Here is a 24,687-nt window from a genome sequence, read left to right on the forward strand (position 1 = left end):
CAATGTCCTGAGAATCTACTTTTTCGGTTTGAATATTTATCAGCTGACTAATTTGACTTGCAGAGGTTAAATGTCATTCATGTTCTCCACAGGGGAGCTGAGTGACAGGCAGAGGCGTAATAATGGTCACCAGATATTAACCTTGTTTTAAGAGAAACAAGTTTTATTAGCAGGCTGACTGAGAATTACTACACTACCCACAATCCTGTCAGTCACATCCTGCTACCAAGGAAATGTTTACGTAACATGTCACATTTTGAGGCTCATGAGTTCCTGCCATTGTTTGATTGTTTCTGATAAGAGATTTTGAATATTTTATAAGTCAGGGAAGTTTCCAAGCAGCAATACAAATATACTGATGCTCGGTCCGTACTACGGTTTGCAAAGCTTCATGGGGTGAGTAGTTCCGAAACTTTAGAGATAAGAGTCTACACAGCCTGTTTTCCTCTCATCTTTCTGCACAAGATTAAACATTTTATGGTCATGATTCATCTGCTGGCTAGTTTGGCTGCAGGTTTAAAACTCTTTTTAACTGGATTTCCCAGAACTTTGATGAATAAAAATTGACAGGTAAGTACTTTCAGGTTTCTATGCTATTTGATGGGTCCAAATCAACAGTTAAGTTTGGATTATCGGGACATTCATGCATAATATTTTTTAGTAGCACCGATGAGCTCTAACATGATTAGACTTGTTGTCACCGTGTGTATTTAAACATGGTCACACCTGTTTCATCACCGAGCCAGAGCGTCCTTAAGCAGTGTGATGGTTCTCTTCTAGTTTCTTGCTCTCCTCAGACGTTCCCGTCTCCTTCTCACCAGTTTTCCAGCTTCCTTGTCTGTGATGAATACATAAACACAGATGTGTGATCCACCTCTGTCTGTTCCAGGCGGTCAGATAACTCAACTCTTCAGCTGCTACTTAGCCACTTGTCTACTCATTAGTATGAATCCTGCTTTCTGCTGTGCTCATGCACACTTCAGTGTGTGTCACCTGGAGTTCTTCATGTAGAGCCAGTAGATCAGGCCAATCACAGCGGCAGCTATCAGGAGCCCTGCCACCACACCCACTATCAGCTTGGCTTGGTCCTCCGTTTCCTCCTGAGAACCTGGAAACATCCAGCAGAACTTTGCTCTAGCTGCTGCCCACAAGCACCACACACAAGAGGAAACAGCTGAGAGAATACGGGTGCTGAGGAGGCCCCTCTAGTGTTCCACGCCCCAGTTCCATTGTGGCCTTTTCAAGCGAACCAGTCGGGTGTTAGCATCCTCCCAGTGTTGCACTTAAATAAACATCTCACCTCATAGGGACATTATTTAAGATGACAACGTCCTTCATATGTAAAACTGTTTTCTTAAGGTAATGTTAGCCAGTGTTGTGGGATCACATCGTAGATGAGTCTGCAGGTGTAGACTAAAGACCCTAGCGTGTGCTTAGTAGAAGATGCTGCAGGAGTAAATGGGCTCTAATGACTGTGTTGTCACAACCTGCACGAGTGAGCAAAATGATGACGACAGCAAAGCCGAACTGAAGGTGTGTGCTGAGACAAGGTCGTGTGTGCGTGAGACGTGATGGCACATGAGTGTTCACTGAATGAACGCAACATCAACTAGGATGCTAGCTGTCACCTCAGCACTCTGACACAGGAGGTTGAAAAGAAAATGTTCAACAAGCCACTAATCTATGAGGTGAAAAGAAAAGAAAAGGCCAAAAGAAAAAAAAACTTACCTTTTCCCTCTTTCTCCTCATTAACAACTGAAATCAAACATAAAAAAATTAGAAATCATAAAAAAATAAAAGTCAATAGAATATATGCATGCATGTTTGTCTACAAGTGGGGAAGGCAAACTAAATCTAGCCTGAATGGGTTGTGACCTCTCCCTTACCATCTCTAAAGATCTTCCCCGAAACAGGAAGCATGATTATATTCTTTGAGCTTCGGTGCTTTCAGAGAACACGTCCCGTAGTGCTGAGGACGAGGTGGAGATGGTGAAGGAAGACGAGATGCATGACGACCACAGACGGGAGGAACAGAAGGGATGAACACGTGTGACTGACCGGGCGGATGGAGACTGTCCTGTCTGGACTGGTAGATCTTTCTATCATCATGGGCTCTTGGTTTGAAATGATTTGATGATGTTCCCCTTTAGTTTTCATTTTACCATTTTTAATTTCACCGTTTGTGACTTCCCATTTTTATTTTGAAACGTACTTTCCTCATGTGCCTCCCTGTGTTTCTTCCTGTCTTTTGCGTAGTGTCCCTCCTTTTTTCCCCAGGTTCCTGTTCTATTTAGTTTGTTGCCTCTGCCATTGTTGGTTCGCCCTCCTGTGCTTCATTACTTGAGTGGTTCAGACAGTTTCCATGTTAAGTTTTTGTGTGTGCGCGTGTGTTTCAGAAAATCATCCAGTTCTCAATTCCTGCCTCGCCGATCTCGCCATCCCCGTCATCATTTGGGCTTCCTGCCCTCACCACCACAGCAGCAGCTGTGTAAGTGTCCAGTGTGTGTGATATAGGACAGCTATTTTTTCATTTATGCTCTCTGTGGATGTTTAAAACATTTAGAATTTTTGGTTTTGACTGGTACAATGAACCTTTTTCACAGAGACAGCCATGTTTAATCTACAGTAGGAGAGAAAACAAAAAAAAAGACTCTGGTTTTATTGGTACTTTTACGGACTGTTTGTTGGTTTGCTATTATTACAATTGTACTAGTAGTACCTTTGAACCTAGTAGCTTCAGTCTCTCTCTACAAGGTATGCAGCTGAAACTTTGTGACATTTGAATCCAGAATACTTCCTCCTGCATCTGATCGGATTTACCTCGAGAATCTTGTCTTCATTCTGGGGACACAGTTTGGACTTAACAGTGTGTGTGTGTGTGTGTGTGTGTGTGTGTGTGTGTGTGTGTGTGTGTGTGTGTGTGTGTGTGTGTGTGTGCGCGCGCACGTGTGTGTTGTGTGCACAATGCAAATAATGACACACTACAGTGAATGTCCTTAGTTAAACATCTCCATTCAGTAGCCTTGTAGCAGTGTGTTGAGACTAGAATCAATACTTACTTGTCGTAGCCTGATAATTACAGTCCAACCATAACGAGTTGAAAATTCCTAAATGTCTCTGCTGCAAACCTCCCGGGAGTCACAGGATTATGATATTCTTGAAATGTCAACAGCAGACATGTTTATACTCCTATCCCCTTGTGTTCCCAATCTCTTCTCCTACAGTCTCCTCAAAAAAAGTGACTCTTTAATTCCTCATAGCTACGTTCCTGCCGCTTATATACTTGCTTGTACTTTGTTGGTCTATGTTTGTACGACGTGCCACTAAATTTGTAATCTGGTTGGATTGACGGAGAGACGACAGCTCTGACACAAGCCTCCACTCAGTTTAGGCTGAGTTCTTGATCGGTCAGCGAGGAACAAAAGCGCACTCTTCCAATGAGTCATTATTAAAGGTTTAAATGTGAATTCCCTCTGGCACCAGCACAACCATCAAGTCATCAGCAGTCCGTCTTTTTCTGACAGAGTTGATGTGCAAATGAGATTAGGCAAGTCTAGTTAAGCCAGACCTGAATCCATGTCGGTGAATGATGTATAAAACTATCTGTATCATAGCGCTGAGCTCCACGGAGAGCTCGCTCCACCACGGGGACCTCGCTCCACCACGGAGAGCTCGCTCGCTCCACCACGGAGAGCTCGCTCCACCACGGAGAGCTCGCTCCACCACGGAGAGCTCGCTCGCTCCACCACGGAGAGCTCGCTCGCTCCACCACGGAGAGCTTGCTCCACCACGGAGAGCTCGCTCGCTCCACCACGGAGAGCTCGCTCGCTCCACCACGGAGAGCTCGCTCGCTCCACCACGGAGAGCTCGCTCCACCACGGAGAGCTCGCTCCACGCTGTGTCACTGAGACAGTTCTATGGAGAGAACGTTGTCATGTTGGCTGAAATAGCTCTTTACACCTAAAAACTCACTAAACTTCCAAACTAACACAGCAGTGTTAATATTTACCACGTTTGATACATTAACCTGTTACAGAGTGAATTCATTTCTACCAAAATCTTTCTCTGTTGATGTGACGTGAACCCCATAGACTCTCACATGCAAGTATTCGTGCAGCAAGTTTAGCTAATTGTTTTCGAAATCTTGTCCAGTTTTTTTTCCTACCACATGAACTCAGTCACGACAGCAAAGGCCTCACAGACCCTGCCAGCTATTGTAACATCGCGGCCAGTTAACCAAGCTGTTGTGTGCGCGTGTGCTTGAGCAATGACTGACCAGAAGAGACATTGATGGACATGACGTCATCTCCCAGTTTGTTGCTGACACGGCAGGTGACAGTCAGGTTCACTTTTGGGATCACAGTGATTTTATGGGTGGCCTTGCCATTGGAGTAGGTGCTCTCCTCCTGGAGTCAACGGGAAAACAAGGAGAGAAATAAGAGGCTTCAGAAATACGTCTCACAGAACAGCAGGCTCTTTAGTTGTTCACACATTATCAAAGTTTCCATTCTAGAATATTCAGTATATTGTTTGGCAGGTGGAATGGTAGGATGAAAGATAATAGGGGGGAAATCCAGCACATGTCGACATCAAACAAGAGAGGTGAACTCGCTGTGCCGGGCAAGGCTGACAACAACAAGCTGCAAGCTCATTCTGAATGCAGGAGTAAACACAAAACATTGCCAAGGAACCAGAAATAAAGTGAAAATGTAGCCTCCTTGTTCCATGTTCATGAGAGGCCCTGGAGTTGTTCATTACAGAATATCTTGATGAGTGCATTATTTATCAGTGTGAAAGATATTCTGGCCTCAGGCTGAAAGTCACCCACACACCATACACACTGTCGGCATTTCAGCTGATGTTGTCTCTGTCCTGTGAATACCACTTACGACCAGAATAAGTCATTCTAATGTTTCTGTCATTCTAAACAGTTCACCATTTGGACTTGTGCTTCTTGAAGGACAGAATTCATATGCAGCCGTATTCAGCATTCAGAGCTGATTCCAAACACGGGTTTTGAAGTGTATTGTGAGCTTGTCATCTGGAGAAATGGGAGCCATTTGTCAAGTTTTTGCATTAACAGGAAAATTAAGATAAGTGCAGAAATTATTCTCAATCAGCCACCAATGACGCATTTCATTGCTCAACAGCCACCACTCAGTAGGGTCGTTCACACTGTTCAGTACAGCTGCTACAGGCTTAGACTGCTGGGGGAGACATCAGGTTACATGGAGCCCTTCCCTCCTCTCCTCTCTTCTCCCCCTCTCTCCTCCTCTCCTCCCTGCACATTTTTGGAACTGTCACTACCACTACTTGTTGCACTTTGTAGTTTGGCCTTGGTGTCTCGCAGTCTCTCTGTGTTTCCACAGATCCACCAGAGCTCCAACCGCCGCCTGCATCGCCCCCCCCCCTTATTCCCTACTGTTACACCGGCCTGCGCTCCCCTTCCATGAACCAGTCTACCATCCAGTCCCCCATCAAGCTGGCTTGCTCTCCCTGCCTCCCCTTCCAGAAGCTTCCTTCTTAAGCTGTTATTAACATTTCCATGTTTCCCACATTTTGTATTGTAAACTGTTTTCTTGTCTGTAGCAACATCTACTGCACGTCTGTCCGTCCTGGGTGAGGGATCCCTCCTCTGTTGCTCACCCTGAGGTTTCTCAGATTTTTCCCTGTTAAAAGGGTTTTCTATGGAGTTTCTCCTCAGTCGATGTGAGGGTCTAAGGGCAGAGGATGTTGTTATGATGCCATGTGAAGCCCTTTGAGACAAACTGGTGGTGAAAACGGGCTATAAAAATAAAATTGCCTTGCCTTCCTAGAACCACTCTGCCTAAAAGCAGCAGCACCAAGCAGAGGAGAAGTGAAACCAAGCTGCACTGTACTCTTTACTGTTATCTTGCTTCATTTTGTAGCCAAACTCAACACATCTCTGCTGTTGAAGACATGAAACAAACACGCGCACTTACATTTGTGCTGTTGACACTCCATTGAAAGTTGGGCTCTGGTACTCCGTCAGCTTCACAGGTGAGGACTTTGTATTTGGCGTCATCAGCGCGGTGTTTGGTCAGGCTGGTAATTACAGGTTTCCCTGCCACAAACAAATGACAGTGTTACTAAATACTTCAAGTTATCAGTACTCAACGCCACAAAAAATATGCATATCTAATGAGGTCTAGTTGTGAAAGAGAGACACCAAACAGTAATAAAAGTGTTTCTGTTTGGGTGTTCTTCCCCTTTCAGTCAATCAGTTTGCACTCATGGGATCAAGTTGTGGTTGAAAATAAGTGAACTTCCACCTTGACAAGTTTAGAACAGCTTTAGAGAAAAGACAACTTTACTCTGTGTACACAAGCAGGCACGTCCTCACCTTCTACCACCAGTTCAAAGCTCCGGCGTCGCGCCACACCAGGGATGGACACCTCACACGAGAAGACTCCCGCATCAGCAAAGGTCAGCTTACTAAACTCTGGCTCCTTCACTGCCTTTCCATCCTGAAAACCAAAGTCAGTGTCAGTGGGAGGGCTTTCTCAAGATAAATGTACCTGTAACTCAAACTTGAATACCGCAGTTACACACAAAAACACACAACTCCTCTTTCATCCAGTCCATTTGCACATTCCTGCTGTTCTCAGAGATGGTCCTAACATGGACATCCTGTTAATGATTGAATGCAAGAATATGTCGAACCAGCCAGTTAATTTCAGACATTAGGCCCTATTTAGAGGGCCATCTTGGACGCCTAATTATTCATAGGTGTATTCTGGGCGTGACATCAATCGCACCAAGTTGAGAGCCTTGCGTCCTTACCTTTAAAGCCCAGGCTGCACCAGGGCTTGCCGTGTTGCTTTTTCAGTGGCACACGCATTTTAAGTCAGGAGAAGAGAGAGCGCTTCTCCTCTGAAGATACGACTTATGTTAATATGCAGAAGCAGCAGGCCTCCACTGAAGCCTTCAAAGGTCTGGGAGGAGGCGGTGGACAGTGTTTCCACATTGTCTGGCATCAACAGAACCACACATCTGCTCATCTGATGGATGAGTCTTTAAATATCACTTAGCACCACTGACCAAAGACCAGCCTCTTCTTGGTCTTTGGCGCCAACATTTTCTGGTGTTATCGAGGCGCCATGGCTGCACAAGATCAGCCTCATTAACATACCAAGCACCTGTTGATGCAGGCGGAGTGCAGGTCCGTTTGCTGTGAAAACATCAATGCGCATGCTAGAAACTGGCAGTGACTCTTGCTCCTGACTGAGCGGCAGCTTACGCCATGTTTGAAATAGAGCCCCATGCATTCCATTCCATAGGACACAGTTCTTTTAACACAGATATTACAACAGGCTACTGATCTCTGTGAAAAATGTGCTGAATGCACTATCATACAGTACTACTACTTTTGACTGTAGAGGAAAGAAAAGCAACATCTCCACACAGAAAGATCCTGTACCCGAGCCTGGAACCTTCTTGCTGTGAGGCAACTGTGCTAACCACTGCACCACCGTGCTGCCCTCTTTAATTTTGCGCAGTCCTTATCTAGAAGGAACAAAATTTGCTTCCTTGATGTTTCTGTAGCTGTGGTTGAGTGCTCTGTCTCACTCCACCTTCCAGCACCTGAGGCGCTAAAGGAAATAACAGCAGAATCAGTGGCTGACCTTCCATCAGGCGATCAACCGGCCATTATTATAGGAAGGGCCACAGAGTTTCAACCCTCAACTTGAGACCAGCATGTTGGGCCAGCATTTGTGAACAGAGTACAAACAAGTTAGTTTTTTTTTTTTTTTTTTAGACTGTTCAGTATGACATGGTGTCATACAACATGATCAGGATGGACAACTGCAGCACAGATTAAGTTCTCAAATATATTGGAGGAACTCATACTCCAAGAAAGTGTATGATAATGTCTGCTGCCAGCTGCCAGGTCCTATTTGAAAATCCTTTGATTTGCCTTCATTGCCCCAGATTATACATCAAGTTGAACTGAAGGTAGACCATTAACAGGCTAACTGCTCATAGCTGTCAGTGTCAATCCTTGCACCACTGAGTGTCTGAAGAGGTAGCACAGAGACCAGTTAAAACCCTACAATGTTCTTGTATCTTTTAACGGTAGTCAACCCCTCACACACTCATTACCTTGGTCCAAGACACTGTAGCTTCCTCCGAGGAGCTTTTGTCCATCTTCACAGACAAAGTGTCCCCTACTTTCTTCACAACCTTTCCAGTTGGGGTCAGACTCAGGTCCAGGTCTGAGTAAATAGGAGACAAGACAAAAGTTTGTTTTCTTGATGCTCTTAATTTGAAGTTCTCATTCAATACTAATTTCCTGCTGGACTTTCTGACAGAGTATATATAAAATCATCTTTAAGGACTCTGAGGGGCTGAAAGTTTAGTTCACAGTTCAATTCGAAAACGGCAAATTAATCTGAAAACATTGATTGATGTTTTATTGTGCAAAACATGTCAGTTGTTTTTTTTATCCTTGTTTATGACAAAAAATACTAGAGGCTTTAGGATATATGTGTAGGTACAATAGGGTATATGTGCAGGTGCATTAAGGTACATGTACAGGTACATCAGTGTATATGTGCACATACATTAAGGTACATATACAGGTACATCAGCGTATATGTGCACATACATTCGTGTATATTAGTAGATACATTTGTGTATATGTGCAGGTATATTAAGGTACATGTAAAGGTACATCAGTGTATATGTGCACATACGTTAGGGTACATGTAAAGGTACATCAGTGTATATGTGCACGTACATTAGTGTATATTAGTAGATACATTTGTGTATATGTGCAGGTACATTAGTGTCCATGTGAAGGTGCTTTAGGGGACATGCGCAGGTACATAAGTCTATATGTACAGTAGCATCAGGGTATATTTGCAGGTAAATTAGGGTTTATGTAGAGGTGCATTCGTGTATATGGGCATGTTTTGTCTGATTTTAGTTGGAGAAAGTTTCTTGTCAGCGCCTTTCTATTTTTCTTTTTTTGTTCTGCAGACACGCCTGAAATTTAGTTTGATTTAATGTGGTTGCATTTATAAGACAGCCAGTGTATCATCTGCATAACAACATGACAAGAAGTGAAGCCACGGCTGAAGCTCAGACAGAATCTGCCGCCCCCTCATGCTTCTTCCTGCTTGTTAGGCATTAGGGTACATTAATAGGTGCACTAGTATATATGTACAGGTCCATAAGGGTAAATGCATTATGGTATGTATGCAGGTGCATTAGAGTATATGGTCAGATACATTAGCATATATGAGCAGTTTCATAAAGGTATATATGTAGGTACATTAGGGTATATGGCGAGGCTCATTAGTGTACACGGCATTAGGTATATGTTCAGGTGCATAGGGTACTTATGTGCAGAGTGTATGTGCAAGTGCATTAGGGTATATGGGCAGCTGCATTAGGGTATATGGGCAGCTGCATTAGGGTATATGGGCAGCTGCATTAGGGTATATGGGCAGCTGCATTAGGGTATATGGGCAGCTGCATTAGGGTATATGGGCAGCTGCATTAGGGTAGATGGGCAGCTGCATTAGGGTATATGGGCAGCTGCATTCGGGTATATGGGCAGCTGCATTAGGGTATATGGGCAGCTGCATTAGGGTATATGGGCAGCTGCATTCGGGTATATGGGCAGCTGCATTAGGGTATATGGGCAGCTGCATTAGGGTATATGGGCAGCTGCATTCGGGTATATGGGCAGCTGCATTCGGGTATATGGGCAGCTGCATTCGGGTATATGGGCAGCTGCATTCGGGTATATGGGCAGCTGCATTCGGGTATATGGGCAGCTGCATTAGGGTATATGGGCAGCTGCATTAGGGTATATGGGCAGCTGCATTAGGGTATATGGGCAGCTGCATTAGGGTATATGGGCAGCTGCATTAGGGTATATGGGCAGCTGCATTAGGGTATATGGGCAGCTGCATTAGGGAATATGGGCAGCTGCATTAGGGTATATGGGCAGCTGCATTAGGGAATATGGGCAGCTGCATTCGGGTATATGGGCAGCTGCATTAGGGTATATGGGCAGCTGCATTAGGGAATATGGGCAGCTGCATTCGGGTATATGGGCAGCTGCATTAGGGTATATGGGCAGCTGCATTAGGGTATATGGGCAGCTGCATTAGGGAATATGGGCAGCTGCATTAGGGTATATGGGCAGCTGCATTAGGGTAGATGGGCAGCTGCATTAGGGTATATGGGCAGCTGCATTCGGGTATATGGGCAGCTGCATTCGGGTATATGGGCAGCTGCATTCGGGTATATGGGCAGCTGCATTAGGGTATATGGGCAGGTGCAGGTTGAATGACAGTAACTGACTATATTCTTGTCTTCGTGTAACCTTAACATGCAACAATACTGTTTACAAATCAGAGATCAGCCTCTCATACTAGGTTGCTCAAATGTTTTAGAATTGATTATAAAATTTTAGTGATGACTTTTATAACCCAGATTGGCAGTAGCCCCCTGCCTGTAAATTTTTTCTTCCTCATACTGTATTTCATTAAACTTCTTGCTTTAATTGATCATCAAATTACTCTATAAATTAAACCCATAATAACAATAATAATAACAATAATAATAATAATGATTTGCTATTTCGAAGGCAGCTCATTACAGATTTTTGCATGTTTACACAAATAATGAGTTAAGTTATCAATAATCAGACAACCTCTCATTTCCTGCCAGCCAGCTTGCTAGAACAACAGCAGCTTTTCTTTCTACAAGGGCACATTCCCTCGAGACAAACACACTCAACAAAATATCTCAAGCAATTTCCAATTTAGACAGCTATTGTGTTTCTTCCCTCAGTCACAAACTCAATTTAAAGTTGGGTGCCGGGGAAAAAAAACCCACCCTCTTTGTTTTATGATGTGTGACATGCAGTGGAGGAGTAATGTGGGACATAGAGGAGGGAAAATGTGTCAGACTTATTTTTCATTACAATCATAAAGCCCATTTGAACTGAGGGCTCAGAAACATACACCTGGGAAGAGGGGAGTAATTACTTGAGGGAGTACAGTGGGGTGGTAGGAGGAGGAAAACTTGTTTCACTTGCCTGAGCTTCTCGCCCACCCAAACACTTTGTCACTTTTGCTTACTTGATGTCAGAAATCTCCAATTACTTCTCCTCCTCCATGCCTGGCACTGACTCCACGCTGCCAAGCTGGGCTTTCAAAGTTTAAATTTGATTAACTTTACTCTGCTCCCATGACTTTATTTACAATGAATAAAAAGCAAGTTGTTATACACAGGAAGTAGAGAAATTCCTAACAAGCAGAAAGAGGCACGAGGGGGCAGCAGGTTCTGTCTGAGCTGCAGAAGGGGCTTCACTTCTTGTCATGTTCTTGCAACCACATTAAATCAAACTAAATTTCAGGCGTGTCCACAGAACAAAAAAAAAAAAGGTGCTCACAAAAAACTTTCTCCAACTAAAATCAGACAAAACTGAAGCTTTTGTATTGGGCCAATAACAGCTTAAAAAGATGTTGCATGGTGAGAAAGCTGCCTTGACCTCCAGCACCAGCGTCAAGAATCCGGGAGTTAACTTTGATCAGGATCTGTCCTAAATAAACTTCCACTTAAAGCAGATCTCCACGACTGCCTTCTCTCATTAATGTAACGTTGCGAACATCAGACACATCCTGTCTCAAAACGATGCAAAAAGACCTAGTCCATGCTTTCCTCTCTTCCAGGCTGGATTACGGCTATTTCCTCTAATCAGGCTGCTCTAATAAGTAAAAAACTCTCCAACCGGTCCACAATGCTGCTTCTTCACATTCTCCTTCTAACATACAAAGTCTTCAACAGTCAGGCTCCTTCATCCCTGACAGAGCTCCTAGTCCCCTATGATCCAGCTAGAACCCTTCACTCCCAAGATGAGGGGTTACTGGTGGTTCCTAGAGTTCTAACAGTAGAATGGAGCCAGAGCCTTCAGCTATCAGGCTCCCCTCCTGTGGAACTGTCTCCCAGTTTCAGTCCAGGACCCAGACCCCCTCTCTAGGTTTAACAATAGACTTTAGAGCTTCAGGTTGGCTCAGGCTAGCTCCGCCCCCTTGTTTGCCATGATGCACTGAGCTTCTCTCTCCTTCTGTACACATTTATAATCCATAAATCTTACTAACTCGACCAGAATCCTTGTGCTTTCTTGCCTTGCAGATTCACTGAATGCTGCTACTGCGACTATCATTCGTATTAGCAATGTTACTATTTTATTTTCTTCAATATGTGGAGTATATTGATTATAGGTAATAGATATTATTGTTATTATATTCATCTATATCTCTGTTGTTACAGCAGCTACTATTATTTTTTTTGTTTCTCTCCCTATCTGTCTCTTTCTCTGTCTGTCGCTCTCTCTTCAACTCTATCCCTTGCCTGCTACGTCCGTCTCTCTAATTGTCTCTGTTTCACCCCAACCAGTCAAACCAGCAGCCCTCATAGACTCTGGGTCTGCTCAGAGTTTCTGCCGGTTAAAAGGAAGATTGTGTCACTGTTGTCCAGTCCTCCAAGTGTTTGCCTGGAACTACATTAATGGAATGAGTGTGAGTTCAAACTAACTCTATTTGCTAACTTTGTTGCGATTTGGTCTCAACGCTGTGTCATTAGTACTCACAGCTAACAGCGACTTTTTGGAAGGCCTCCATTTTCTCGTTGTCAGCCAAAGAACATTTGTATTCCCCAGCAGCCTCTCTGCTGATGTCAGTCACAGTGTAGGTGTCCACATTTTTCACCGGCATTTTCTGGCCCTGATGGGAAGAAAAGAGGAGGGAGAGGAAAATATTGGTGGCTGTCATTCAGATTTTACATCGGGAAAAGAGGAAAAAACACAATAAAGAAGGACATCAGTTACTTCACACATTTCAGCCAAATAAGTACCATCTGCTTCCACTTTATGCAATATATCCAGGTGATGCATCAGCTTAAAATTAACTGAGCACAAAGCACAAATCTGTATTCGAAGCTAAGATTTTAAAAATGTTAGCATGTTTTGGTTTCAGAACAATCATTTTAATTCAGACTCATTTCCACAGTTCCAGTACTCCTTGATTTTGCATAGTTTTGTGGTTAATTACTCAGTAAGACAGATGTCCCAGCAACAAGTAGGCTTACATGGACGGACTCAACTCTGCACAGCATTTCAACTTTACTGAGAACTTGGCAAGAGAAAACTGAGACCTTGAAGTGGATCCTCTTTGAATTAATAAAGCCCTACATGGACTTACTCAACCATATTTAGCTGAACTAATTAGACCATGTTCTCTCTACTGTCTTGATGCCTTTCATCATCTCTCACAAATCCTTTCACCTGCAAGGTTTTAAAGGTAGCATTTAATGCCCATATTGTTTTGATGTTGTTTTACTGGATATATAAAATGGACTGACTGACTAAAGTCACGACGACATATATAAGAATATTTCATTTCAAAGAGGAAGCACACCTGGGCAGTGTGTCAACTTTTGAACGTTTGACAACGTCGAATAGTTGCATATTTGGCACCAAAACTCAATAAACACGACCTCTGTAAGTGATTCCTTTCTTTTAGGGAGGGAATTGAATGAATTCTTTGATACCACAACAAAGCCAGTGATCATTCTAAAGGTCATGCACAATCAAATGAAGTGTTTCAGAAAAAAAATCACTTCAGAGTCTAATGATCTGGTTGAGTCAGTAGCGCAGCGGCAGCGTGTCCTCTTCTTGCCCTTTGTCTGTCGCTCTACTCTGGTTCCCACTGATGGGTACAAGCGCTGTTGGTAAAAAGTGAAACAATCTTGTCTGAATTCCTTATCAACATATTTGCTTACTGACATTTTTCTTGCTACTTTCGAGAGTTACTTTTCAAACTTTCCTGCTCTGATCATTTAATCAGAGCACAGACGTGAGTACCATTCCAAGGTCAACATCTAAAACTACAGCGAACAAAACTGTCAGTTTTATTTTAATATCATCACTGATTTATATCTATGTCTTTCTGCAGGGTTTACTAATAATTCAATGAATTTAATGTTACGTGTGGCAGCTGATCACTTTAGCATGTGATGTATGGGGGGGGGGGTTATTTCCATCCATCCATCCATCCATTTTCCTCTGCTTATCCTGTTCAGGGTCGTGGGGGGAGCCTATCCCAGCGGCTTTTGGACGAGAGGCGGGGTTCACCCTGGACGGGTCACCAGTCCATGGCAGGGCCAACACATAGAGACAGACAACCATTGGCTCTCCCAGCCACGCCTACGGTCAATTTAGAGTCTGGATTAACCTGGTCCCTCTTGATGTCTTTGGACTGTGGAGGAAGCTGGAGTACCAGAGAGAACCCATGCAGGAACAGGGAGAACCTGGAGACTCACCCAGAAAGATCCTGTGCTGCAGCCGGGGCTCAAACCCAGAACCTTCTTGCTGTGAGGTGACAGTGCTGACCACTGCACTACAGTGCCGCCATGGCGGCTATTTCATTAGCATGCATTATCTGTGTTTAAGTATACAAGTCATAAGTCTTTATCAGGTGATTTTGAATTGAACTGAACCTCATGGCTTCAGGTCCCCCCTGCACTGTCTGTCACTGATGGACTGTACCTGTAAATTCACAGGTACAGTCCTGTGACTGAAGCTGTTCTTGTTGCGATGCACCGATAGGAAAATTCAACACCGATGTTCCATGGCATTCAAAGTACAGATATTTCAAAATAATTTAGCAGACACTCAATTCCAATATCCAAAACCCTTGAAGTTCAATTGTCACTCACACACAGCAAGACCCTGATCTTTTCCTGGATAGGTGTAATACTCTCATGCAGCAATCAGACATTATGTCATCATATTTAAAACCACCCACCCGTGTGCTGCTGGACACTCACACGGCAGACTGCCGGACTCATGGCGAAAACTGCGGCTGCAGGTTTCACAGTGCATGAACTCATGTGTGCATGTATTAAGATTTGCAAAATTAACGAGCTGTCACAGCTGAGTGACATCGGCGGACGACACCTTGTGGTCGGTGATAAGAAGTGGCTGTCACAATGGCTGAAAACACAGTGACCAACAATAAATTATTCAGCAGACAGTGGTTTTCTGGCCAAGGTAAATGTTTTTGACTGACCTTGATATAGAAGAAGAAGGAGTGGGGTGGGGGATTGCCGTCAGCATGACACTTCAATGTCACATTATCTCCCTCTACAATAGGACCCTTGGACATAATTTGGAGGCTAACTTTCTCTGGAGGATCTGCCAGGATCAGTGCAGAAAAGAGGATCAGTGCATTCATCAAGCAGAATACATACACAGTACGCGGTGAAGAGTTCCACTCTAAGAGCAAACCTCACACCCTCACTCCTGTGCCTGCTTTGAATAAGAGGCAAATGTGAAGGCTGGAAGTTGAAACTGTGTTTAGTGCCTTTCATGCCGGATTGCTTGGAGTCAGGTCAATGCTATAATTAGCAGTCATAATAACATAAGAAAATGGGTGTTAATTATGAAGACAAATGTAGAAAATCATCCTCATCTTCTTCAGGGCCATCATGACGACTGTCTGATTTACATGGGTACTAAAATTAAGGCAACTCGACAAAACAAAGAGAGATTTGATCGAGGCTCCTCTTTCATTGTGATAACCTGATGTAATGTAACCACAAGATGAATTCTCCTCCTTCTGTGGGGATAAAGACAGGGTGTAATACAGATCTGGAGCCTGATGGTGGCACTGTGCTCCACTCACAGTGGATGGGGAAGGGTTCCAGGTCAATGTTCTGACTGGTCATCTCGTGTGTGGACACGCAGGTGAAGACTGCACCAACATCATCCTTGGTGGCTGCGTACTGGAGAGTGGAGGAAGTGGTGGACAGGCCTGTGGCTGGATCCACCTTCATGCTGGGTGTGATCACTACAACTGCAGGCAAAAGAATGGACAGGAAGATGACAACCTCACTCTTCAGAACCCAAAACACTGCTAGGACGAAGTTAGGACTCTGGGCGGAGCATTCAGCCTCAGGTCAAACTTTACACTGAAAACACTTCACTCTGTTTAGCTCCACTTCAAATCAGACAATAATTAGATTAGACAATCAATTTAATGGGAAAAAAAACAAACAAACAAAAAACCGGTAACCCCCAAAATATCTAGAGGTGTAAATTTCCTTTCCACGACAGCTACATGAGTACTACTGAGTACTACAATCAAACTAACTACTTCTGCATTCCAGAGGTGTCTAATGACAAAAGACAAGACGCGGCTTCGCGTTACTCCATCTTCAGATGCCTGTTGTTTCTGGGTGAATATGATGCACTACATAATCAGGTGGCTGTCATTTCCTGGCCTCAAGGGAAATGTGTGTGCGACGGCATCTTGTGTTGTGTAACTGCAGGTGAGTTTCTGGGCGTGACAGCCAGCAGCATGTGCTGCCTTACCCCTGCCATCAGCTACCAGGAGTTCTCCATTCTTCTTCCAAGAGATGGTAGCTGCTGGGTTTGCATCAGTAGCAACACATGTTCCCACCTGAGTGAAACAAAGAAGGAGGACAAAGCAAAGTAAATATCACTTGCATCTTAATCTGAATTGTTTGAAGCACAGCTATTAAAAATTCTTTCACAGAAAAATTAATCGATATCATTCTTTTTTAAAGCTCATCCATGTTTTGTGAGGATGCATGTGTGAACAGAATTTCCAAGGCTATTTTATTATGAAAAGAATACTTGGAGCGCTGCTCTGGATGTGTGCCTCTGTGGAGCCCTAGCTTCTCCGTCCTGTGATTGCACAATGTAATACTGTATTTGCTTTCCAACATTAACTGGAGAGTGTTGGATGGCGGCCAGAAAAGACAAACAGCTATCTCATTGAGGAATGAATTAGTTTTTGTTTTCAAAAGCATGCCATCTCTCTCACAGATCTTCGGGACTGAAGGTCAGCCACAGTGCCAGATACTGTGTGTGTGAACTAGATAAAGAGCGTGTCATAGGAGCATTCTTTCTGCCAAACTGCTTTCATATACTGTACCTCTGCCTGCACCTGAGTGAGTGTGACTCCACACAAACAAGTCTTTGAGTATTCTCAGGGGGAAATACAGAGTCACTCAGTAGTAATTCACGGGTCTAGGCTATTTACTCCGTAGACAATAGGACTCAGTGATAAAACAACAGCAACAAGTACCAAAGATAAATTCATTATCAAATCACTTCATCATTTGCAATAGAAAACTCTATGATGGAACGTTCAGTTTCAATATTTCACTTCAAATACAAACTGACATGAAAGCAAAGTTCTGAGTTCATGAAAACCCTCCTGGAGTGCTCCCTCACAAACTCTTAAAGCAATACTTCATCCAAAATTTACTTTTTTGTTCTTTGAGGAACTAAAAAAAATGTGTCTGGAGCTCAAAAAGATGCTTTTTGTTGAAATGCAGAGAGAGCCAGCCACGTTTATTTAGCTTGAAGCTAGCAAAAGCAAAATTGTCTAACAATGTCTGCTTCCAAACTCTGAAGCGCATAATCCAGGGTAATCTACATCTTCTTCATCCTGACGCATGCTCAATCATCCACAAGCACGCTGGTTTGAGCTTAAACAACAAACTAAAACTCTAAACTCACCAAAAGCCAGTAGCTTCAAGCTAAATATATGTGGGTTGCTCTTACTGCATTCTCGGGTCACAAAGTGAGGCAGCAGCTCACAACACCTATTTGGGTCTTTTTGAAAGGCAAAATACACTTTTTGGGTGAAGGAACATGTCAGAAAATGATGCTCTGAATGGCAGGAGAGCTGACAATCATTTCACCGGTCTGGTTTAGGTTTACCCTCAAGAGGGACAGCAGCAAAGACTGTACCCACAGAGATTACAGGCACAGACAAAGCCCTTATGGAATCCTGTATAAAAAAAAAGATACGCAGGGCAAAATTTAGCTTCCCCTGGAAAGCAACCGTACATCAACCCACGAAAAATATAGAGCCAATCCAGAGGAGCGAGATTAGACAGACAGCAAATAAAGGCATCATTTTATCAGCTGGCATGTTTATTTTCATCTATCGATTTCGGTGTTGATCTTTTGTCATTTCCTGTTTTATTTTTGACAGTACTGCCTTTGTAGGTTTTTTTAGGTATATGGCTTTGTTTCATCGTTTGGCTCTTTTTCATAGTCTGGTCTGCTGCTGGTATGTCTCAGGTGTGTCCAGTCCTCCATCAGTCCACGCTTGCCTTTCCCCTTTTAAGTTGCAAGTTCATCAGTGTTTGTTGCACAATTGAGCTCTGCTTTACCTGCCGCTCCAAATCCCTGCCTGTATTTTTTGGTTTCTTTTGTTGAAGCGTTTTGTCATTGACTTTGAAGGCAGAGACACAGACCTACCTACTCTTGGATTTGGACATGCCACGCTCAACACCACAATCATTGTCCTACTTTGGCATTTACTTTTTCGTATGCTGGATGCATTTCGGCCTTGCATTTTTTTTTTTATATATGCAGGTTGCTTGTTGATAAAACTGTGATTCAGTACTAAAGCAGCAGACACTGAAAAAAGTGGACGTTAGAGTCTTCATGTCCCACACAGAGTGGAGGAAGCAGAAGCAGGTTGCAGAGAATGAGTGCAGTAACTGACAACCTGGTGAGATCCCTGCAGATATGTGTGATGGTAACGTAGAGCAGGATCCATTCAGCTATTAGATCCCTCCTTTAACGCCTTAGTGACACGTGAGTCGGTGTGTTCATGATCCAAGATAGAGCAGAATGCAAACCTATTTTACTCGACCACAGACAGGGACGAAGTCAATGAAAGTGCTGTGAGTCTAAAAGTCCCCCCAAAACCATTCAGCCTTGATGGGCAAACAAAGAGCTTTTAATATCATGTGGTTCCAGGAGTAGCTCTCTTCCTGAATGCTTCTCTGATGAAAGACTTCACCTACATGAGAGCAATGCTTATCTCCTCTGTCTCATTCACAGGTGAAGTCCTTCTTCAAACTCATCCTCCTCTGTCCATGACTCAAAATTTTGAACTTTTGTTCAACCTTTGGCAGGATGGAGCATGTCGTTGGTGTTAATGAGTGCAACGGTCTTCATGCCCTCCCATTCAAGGACACGTTTCACATGACAGTTTTATCATTTATCAATTAGCATAATCACAAGTTCAAAGTACTACGAGTTGGGGGGGGGGGGACAAGAGAATTACACGTGTGATAAATGGAATAAAGAAGTCAACTCTATAGATATAAAACACATTTCATACAACAAATGCAAACTCAATGTGCTTGAAAAAATGAGAATAGAATATTGTCACACAGTAAAATGAATCAACAACCATTGGCTCTCCCAGCCACGCCTACGGTCAATTTAGAGTCTGGATTAACCTGGTCCCCTCTTGATGTCTTTGGACTGTGGAGGAAGCTGTAGTACCACAGAGAACCCAGCAGGAACAGGGAGAACATGGAGACTCACCCAGAAAGACCCCGTGCTCCAGCCGGGGCTTGAACCCAGAACCTTCTTGCTGAGAGGCAACACTGCTGACCACTGCACCACCGTACCGCCCAGTAAAAGGTATTAATACTGTTAAAATGGGGTAATAATACTAGCAATGATTCCTGCACCTTAATATAAAACCTAGCCAAAAGCTTGTTTTTAAAGACACATTTTGAATCTGCTTTGAAGTGACAAAGATTAAATAGTGCACGAGAACTAGTAAAGGAAACTCAGTCTTTTGATTTACTGAATAAACAACTGATCCTCTCAGTCACGTGAAGAGGTGTGGCTGCGTCCTGAAGCATGTCCATGAGATGCTGCTGGACTGTCAGTCCTGTGCTTCAAATGTCCAGCAATTTTGACATCGAAGCAGCTGCCACAGAGAGACACTGAGATTACCCCTGGGATGCTGGGCACTGTAAGAAATATCTGCCCTTGAAGGAGGCCTAAACATGAACAACACAGCGACAAATCTGCAATTTCAAACTCCTCCTCTGTGTTAGCCTGACGCATATAACTTGGCTTTTGCCTCATGATGTTTTCTGTGAATTGCCTGTTGTCATGACTGCTACATCATCCCTTGCTTGTAGCTGGATTCACAATATCATGGGAATCATCTCAATTGCTAAAGAAGACGTTTCCCAACTCAGGGTCACACTACTTGAAAGGATGTGGTCTGAAGGTGATGGCGAGTCTGGCGATAATCAGCTTTGTGTCACCAGCTGTTCCTCCCTTTAACCTTACTGTACATCACAAACCGCTGCTCCTGTTGCATGGCAACACATGAAATTAAAAAAAAAAGTATCAAAAAAGGGCTCACACTCAATTCTGCATCATGCAAACAATTCTACTCACAGGAAAACAGTCTGAGTGCTGCGTGTGAGGATTTGTCCGTGGTGCAACGCATCCTCTCATTAAAAGATTACTTTTTAAAAAGACTCACGTTCAGAAACTGACTGCACTCTTTAGGTCGGCACTGTCCTAACTACTGCAGTGGCGTTGGGCTTTGGCGCCACTCTGCGGGCTTCTCATTGTTTCAAGTGTCTTGTCTTTGTTTTCACGTCAAGCACCCGGAAGCTCAGCTCTTCTGGGCAGCTGGACCTGCTGCACTGCTGCAGCTCATCACCACCACCATCAAACTGCATTGAAGAACTCTGGACTTTGTTCTGTCCATGAACCGAGGATCCTGTAACCATGTTTAGATTTTAGTTACATTAAGTCTTGCTACGGAACACTGAGTCTTTTCTTGTTCCTCTCCGTCTTCTTCCTCCTCGGCTCAGATCTCCGCGCCAAGAACAGGAGCCGCAGTGCCACACCTCCACGCTCGTTCAGTGCTGAGCCCTCGAGTCACCAGCCGTCTCACCAGCTCACCACAGAGGTCCCTTTAATAGCTCCTTCAGCTCTTCATCAGCTTTTTAAAACAAACCTGACAGGCATGTCCCCAAAAAAATCCTCAGGATGTTGCAGTTAAAAGGTTTGTCTTTGTAATCACGTGTCACAGCTCCGGTCAAAGAATTACAGGATCATAATATCAAAATATAGTTGTATCTAACTGTAAAATAGCACAATTCACACGTGCAAGCCTGGTTCCAGGAGCAAGACTTCCAGGAAAGGTTTTCTCATTCATCCAGCAGCAGAGCTCTGTTCTATTTTATCGTTAATTCTAGTGACCAAATGAAAATGCAACCTCTGGGATAAGTTTGCTCGCTGCACTTTCCACCGCCGTACGCCGACAATTTCCTGTAATCTGAAATTCTACTTGTGTATGAAGCATCCATGCCTTCCATCATCCACGCAAAACTGAAATCCCTCTCTGTCCCTGTCTCTCTTATCTTACTACAGAATGCTCAAAGCTTTTCAATAGCACCTGAATTTTTAGGTGAGCATACCAAAGGAGGCAGCAGTGCTCACTTGATCCATATTTAATGTGTATATGCTGCCTGTGACGGAAGAAATGTGCATTGCTTGCTCGAGAGGGGAGGGAGATGACCGCTGGAAATGTGCTGCCCACAGCTTTTTCAAAACTTTTCTCCTTTGCCAAAAGTTTCACACACTAGAGTGAAAATGTGTATGCCTGTCAGACAGTCTGACAAGACAGATTTGTTTCAAAGCTTAATTATTGACATAGTAAACTTCATGCCTCACAGGATTCCTCACAAAAAGTTTATTCGACTACGCTATCAGCAAACTTTTCTTCAACTGAAAATGAGTTTCAGTTTCAGTTGTGCGTGACTATCAGAGATACCCTTAGCAAAATCACACTTAAGGACACTAAGCTTTTACTGAAAAGTGACAGTGAGGCTGATAGGAAATAATGGGAAGTCAAAGCAAACGTGAGCTCCAAGTGTGCAGCAAGTAAACTAGCAGTCTACCTGTGCGCTACATTCACATTTAACGTGGAAAGGACGCATCCCACTGGCACACAGCACACGTTTCTCCACCGTTCTATCACAGCAAACTTGAAAGTAAACTACTCAAATTAACATTTAGCACTTTAGATTTGATTCAATAAACTTAAAATGTGAGCTCCTCTACTTAACATGTCTTACTTCCAGTAGACTTCAGTGTCCTTTCTTTGAACTAAAAAGTAAAAATTACTGTAAAAATTTACAACAAACAAACTCAGCGTGGCTCAGGAGGGAGAGTGGCTGCCGAGCAACCGAAGAGTCGCTGGTTCTATCCTCAGTTCCATGTGCAAGTGTCCTTGAGCAAGATACTGAGCCCCTAATTGCTCCTGATGGCCCTGCGGCGGACTGGCAACCTGTCCAGGGTGAACCCCACCTCCCACCCAATGTCAGCTGGGATAGGCTGCAGCAACCCCCCACCCCTGACCCAAGTCCACTGAAGTAACTGTGAAGTCAGTTTTGACTTAGTTAAAAGCTGACCTCCCCTTAAGCCAACTAGTCGAAGCAGCGGAGTTTAAAAGTTTCACACTGGCCCAGTCTGATCCACATCTCATCTACCACGTAGCTGGTGGTTTTACTCTATTCCCATCTTGCAAATCCTTCAAACATGTTTGAGATACATCATTCATGCTGAAACACTCTCTGACACTTCAAAGTTATGTTAAGAGACAATTTTCTCTCTGTGGCATTTTCAAAAATGCTCTGATGTCCACATCGCAATGGTGGTCTGCCCGGAAGCACTACTGATGTACTGATGTCAGAAATGGGATCCAGGAGGCAAAGTACAATGTAAATACGCTTATTTTTCTAATTAAAAAGTGGTTTAGGGTTTGGACATCAAACATGAAGCGTGCAGTAGTACGAGGGTCCTTGACTGCACCGTTGGAGAGGGTACTCAAAGCACCACGAGTCAGAGGTTGTAAGGTACTTTGTAATGCCTACATGGATTTTTGCTGACATACAATTTGAACATAGATTACAGCAAAGATGTCTGCAGTCTTGTTATTGCTTGTCTTTCCATTTTCTTTCTTAGTTCTTGGACTCAACAAGACCTCGGCAGGCTTCCTGGATGACTGTGGCAATCATCCAGCACATCAGTTTGCTGTGCGGCCCGGACAGGAACCTCAGGAACTTTTGCAAATGTTTTTGTCGACTGATTTTCACGACACGTGGTACTGAATCTTCGAAATTCACTTAATTTAATCTAATAGACAGTGAGCAGGTAATCAGGGTGTACATTCAATAATCCATCCATCCATCCATCCATCTTGTACTGCTTAAGCTCCTAAGGAAGCCGGAGTACCAGAGAGAACCCACCCAGGCACAGGGAGAACATGCAGACTCCACACAGAAAGACCCTGTGCTCCAGCCGGGGCTCAAACCCGAAACCTTCTTGCTGTGAGGCGACAGTGCTGACCACTGCACCACCGTGCAGACCCTGACATTCCCTAATGAATCTCGTAAATTCTGTAGTTCAGAAACAATATTTCCGTTCAACACACACATTCACGTACACATACTCCATGGGGTGTAATTCACACAATGCTGTACACTACGAATGTCGAGGACTGCTTTTCTGTACACTAAAATGACGCCTGAGGAAATCTCACCGTTGTTGGCTTGTCCTTCTGTAAAACTGCAGGCTTGTCCATAATCTCTGCTGACGATGGTTTTTCTGCAAACACAAACAAAAACAGACAATGTGAGTGGACGGTCCAGCTGATGTAAAGCGCCGTCATCACTACTGAAGGTGTAGAGGATCTTTTCAACATGCCTCCTGCTAACAGCAGCCTGATACTCGCCCCCGGGCATACAGAGCTAGTTCCTTCATGTCCCATTTCACGCTTGGGCTTGTAACGCCCATTAGCAGGGGACACATGAGCAGTTTTGGGAGGGAAAATACAATTTATCTAACACCACAGGGGACAACTCCAGAGACGATAACATTGATTTTTCTTTATGAAATAAAACCCAAGCTGATGTATATATTGTTTTCAAGCACTGCAGATAGCATTGAATCCATTCAATAGCAGTATTTAGGGGCTCGAATATTAATTTCCTGTTCATATTCAGTTACAGGGACATGGGATTCTCTGGATGTCTTTCAGTCACTGAAAATGTCTGACTTTGCTGACTTTGTCTTTGGGAGCGACCGGATGACAAATTGGCTGATAACAGAAGGATGCCTTCCCTCTAGTCAACACTTCTATATTGAACCAAATTAATCTTTCCTTAGTCACAGGTTATGTGCCACAGGCCTTTAAGGTGGCTGTCATCAACCCTTTACTTAAAACCCTTCTCTTGACCCAGATGCGGTAGCCAACTATAGGCCAATATCCAACCTCCCCTACATCTCCAAGATCCTTGAGAAGGTTGTCCTGGAGCAGCTACGTGAACATCTGCACAGCAACGAGCTCTTTGAAGCCTTCCAGTCTGGATTCAGGGAACACCATAGCACTGAAACAGCACTGGTCAGAGTCTCTAATGATCTTCTTATAGCTTCAGACAGAGGTCTTGTCTCTGTGCTTGTCCTTTTGGACCTCAGTGCTGCATTTGACACCATCGACCACAGCATCCTGCTACAGTGACTAGACCATGACATTGGGATTAAAGGAACTGCCCTAAAATGGTTTAAGTCCTACTTATCTGACAGGTTTCAGTTTGTTAATGTTAATAATGACCATTCTGAGTATAGCAGAGTTACATATGGTGGACCACAGGGTTCAGTTTTAGGACCGATTCTCTTCACTCTTTACATGCTCCCATTAGGTGACATAATACTGAAGCACTCTATCAACTTCCACTGTTATGCAGATGACACACAACTTTACTTGT

The 24,687-nt window shown here is 43.7% G+C and overlaps 1 protein-coding gene and 1 long non-coding RNA gene across 4 annotated transcripts in view; one reads left to right on the forward strand and one right to left on the reverse strand.

Annotated features, from left to right (window-relative positions):
- Window positions 1-24,687, reverse strand: part of alcama (activated leukocyte cell adhesion molecule a) — an 86,792-nt gene that overhangs the window by 2,025 nt on the left and 60,080 nt on the right. For 2 of the 3 annotated variants that reach the window (XM_086179209.1, XM_086179208.1), the window contains exons 4-15: window positions 23,463-23,527; window positions 16,418-16,505; window positions 15,729-15,899; window positions 15,114-15,238; window positions 12,635-12,767; window positions 8,125-8,237; window positions 6,365-6,488; window positions 5,964-6,085; window positions 4,277-4,406; window positions 1,729-1,755; window positions 994-1,108; window positions 727-838 (exon numbers count right to left, since the gene is read on the reverse strand). In XM_086179209.1, the coding sequence (XP_086035335.1) occupies window positions 754-838; window positions 994-1,108; window positions 1,729-1,755; window positions 4,277-4,406; window positions 5,964-6,085; window positions 6,365-6,488; window positions 8,125-8,237; window positions 12,635-12,767; window positions 15,114-15,238; window positions 15,729-15,899; window positions 16,418-16,505; window positions 23,463-23,527 (1,298 nt within the window). In that variant the 3' untranslated portion in view covers window positions 727-753. The remainder of the gene's footprint in view (window positions 1-726; window positions 839-993; window positions 1,109-1,728; window positions 1,756-4,276; window positions 4,407-5,963; window positions 6,086-6,364; window positions 6,489-8,124; window positions 8,238-12,634; window positions 12,768-15,113; window positions 15,239-15,728; window positions 15,900-16,417; window positions 16,506-23,462; window positions 23,528-24,687) is intronic. The other variant, XM_086179210.1, reaches the window with a different exon arrangement.
- On the forward strand, window positions 400-3,750 carry LOC147249226 (uncharacterized). The gene is made up of 4 exons (XR_015109270.1): window positions 400-570; window positions 1,952-2,089; window positions 2,397-2,488; window positions 3,615-3,750. It is a non-coding gene; the product is annotated as an uncharacterized LOC147249226 (long non-coding RNA).

This window comes from Aulostomus chinensis, chromosome 15 (assembly GCF_037954235.1).
Source record: "Aulostomus chinensis isolate RoL2024-O1b breed Wild chromosome 15, RoL_Achi_v1.0, whole genome shotgun sequence".
NCBI classification, from domain to species: Eukaryota; Metazoa; Chordata; class Actinopteri; order Syngnathiformes; family Aulostomidae; genus Aulostomus; species Aulostomus chinensis.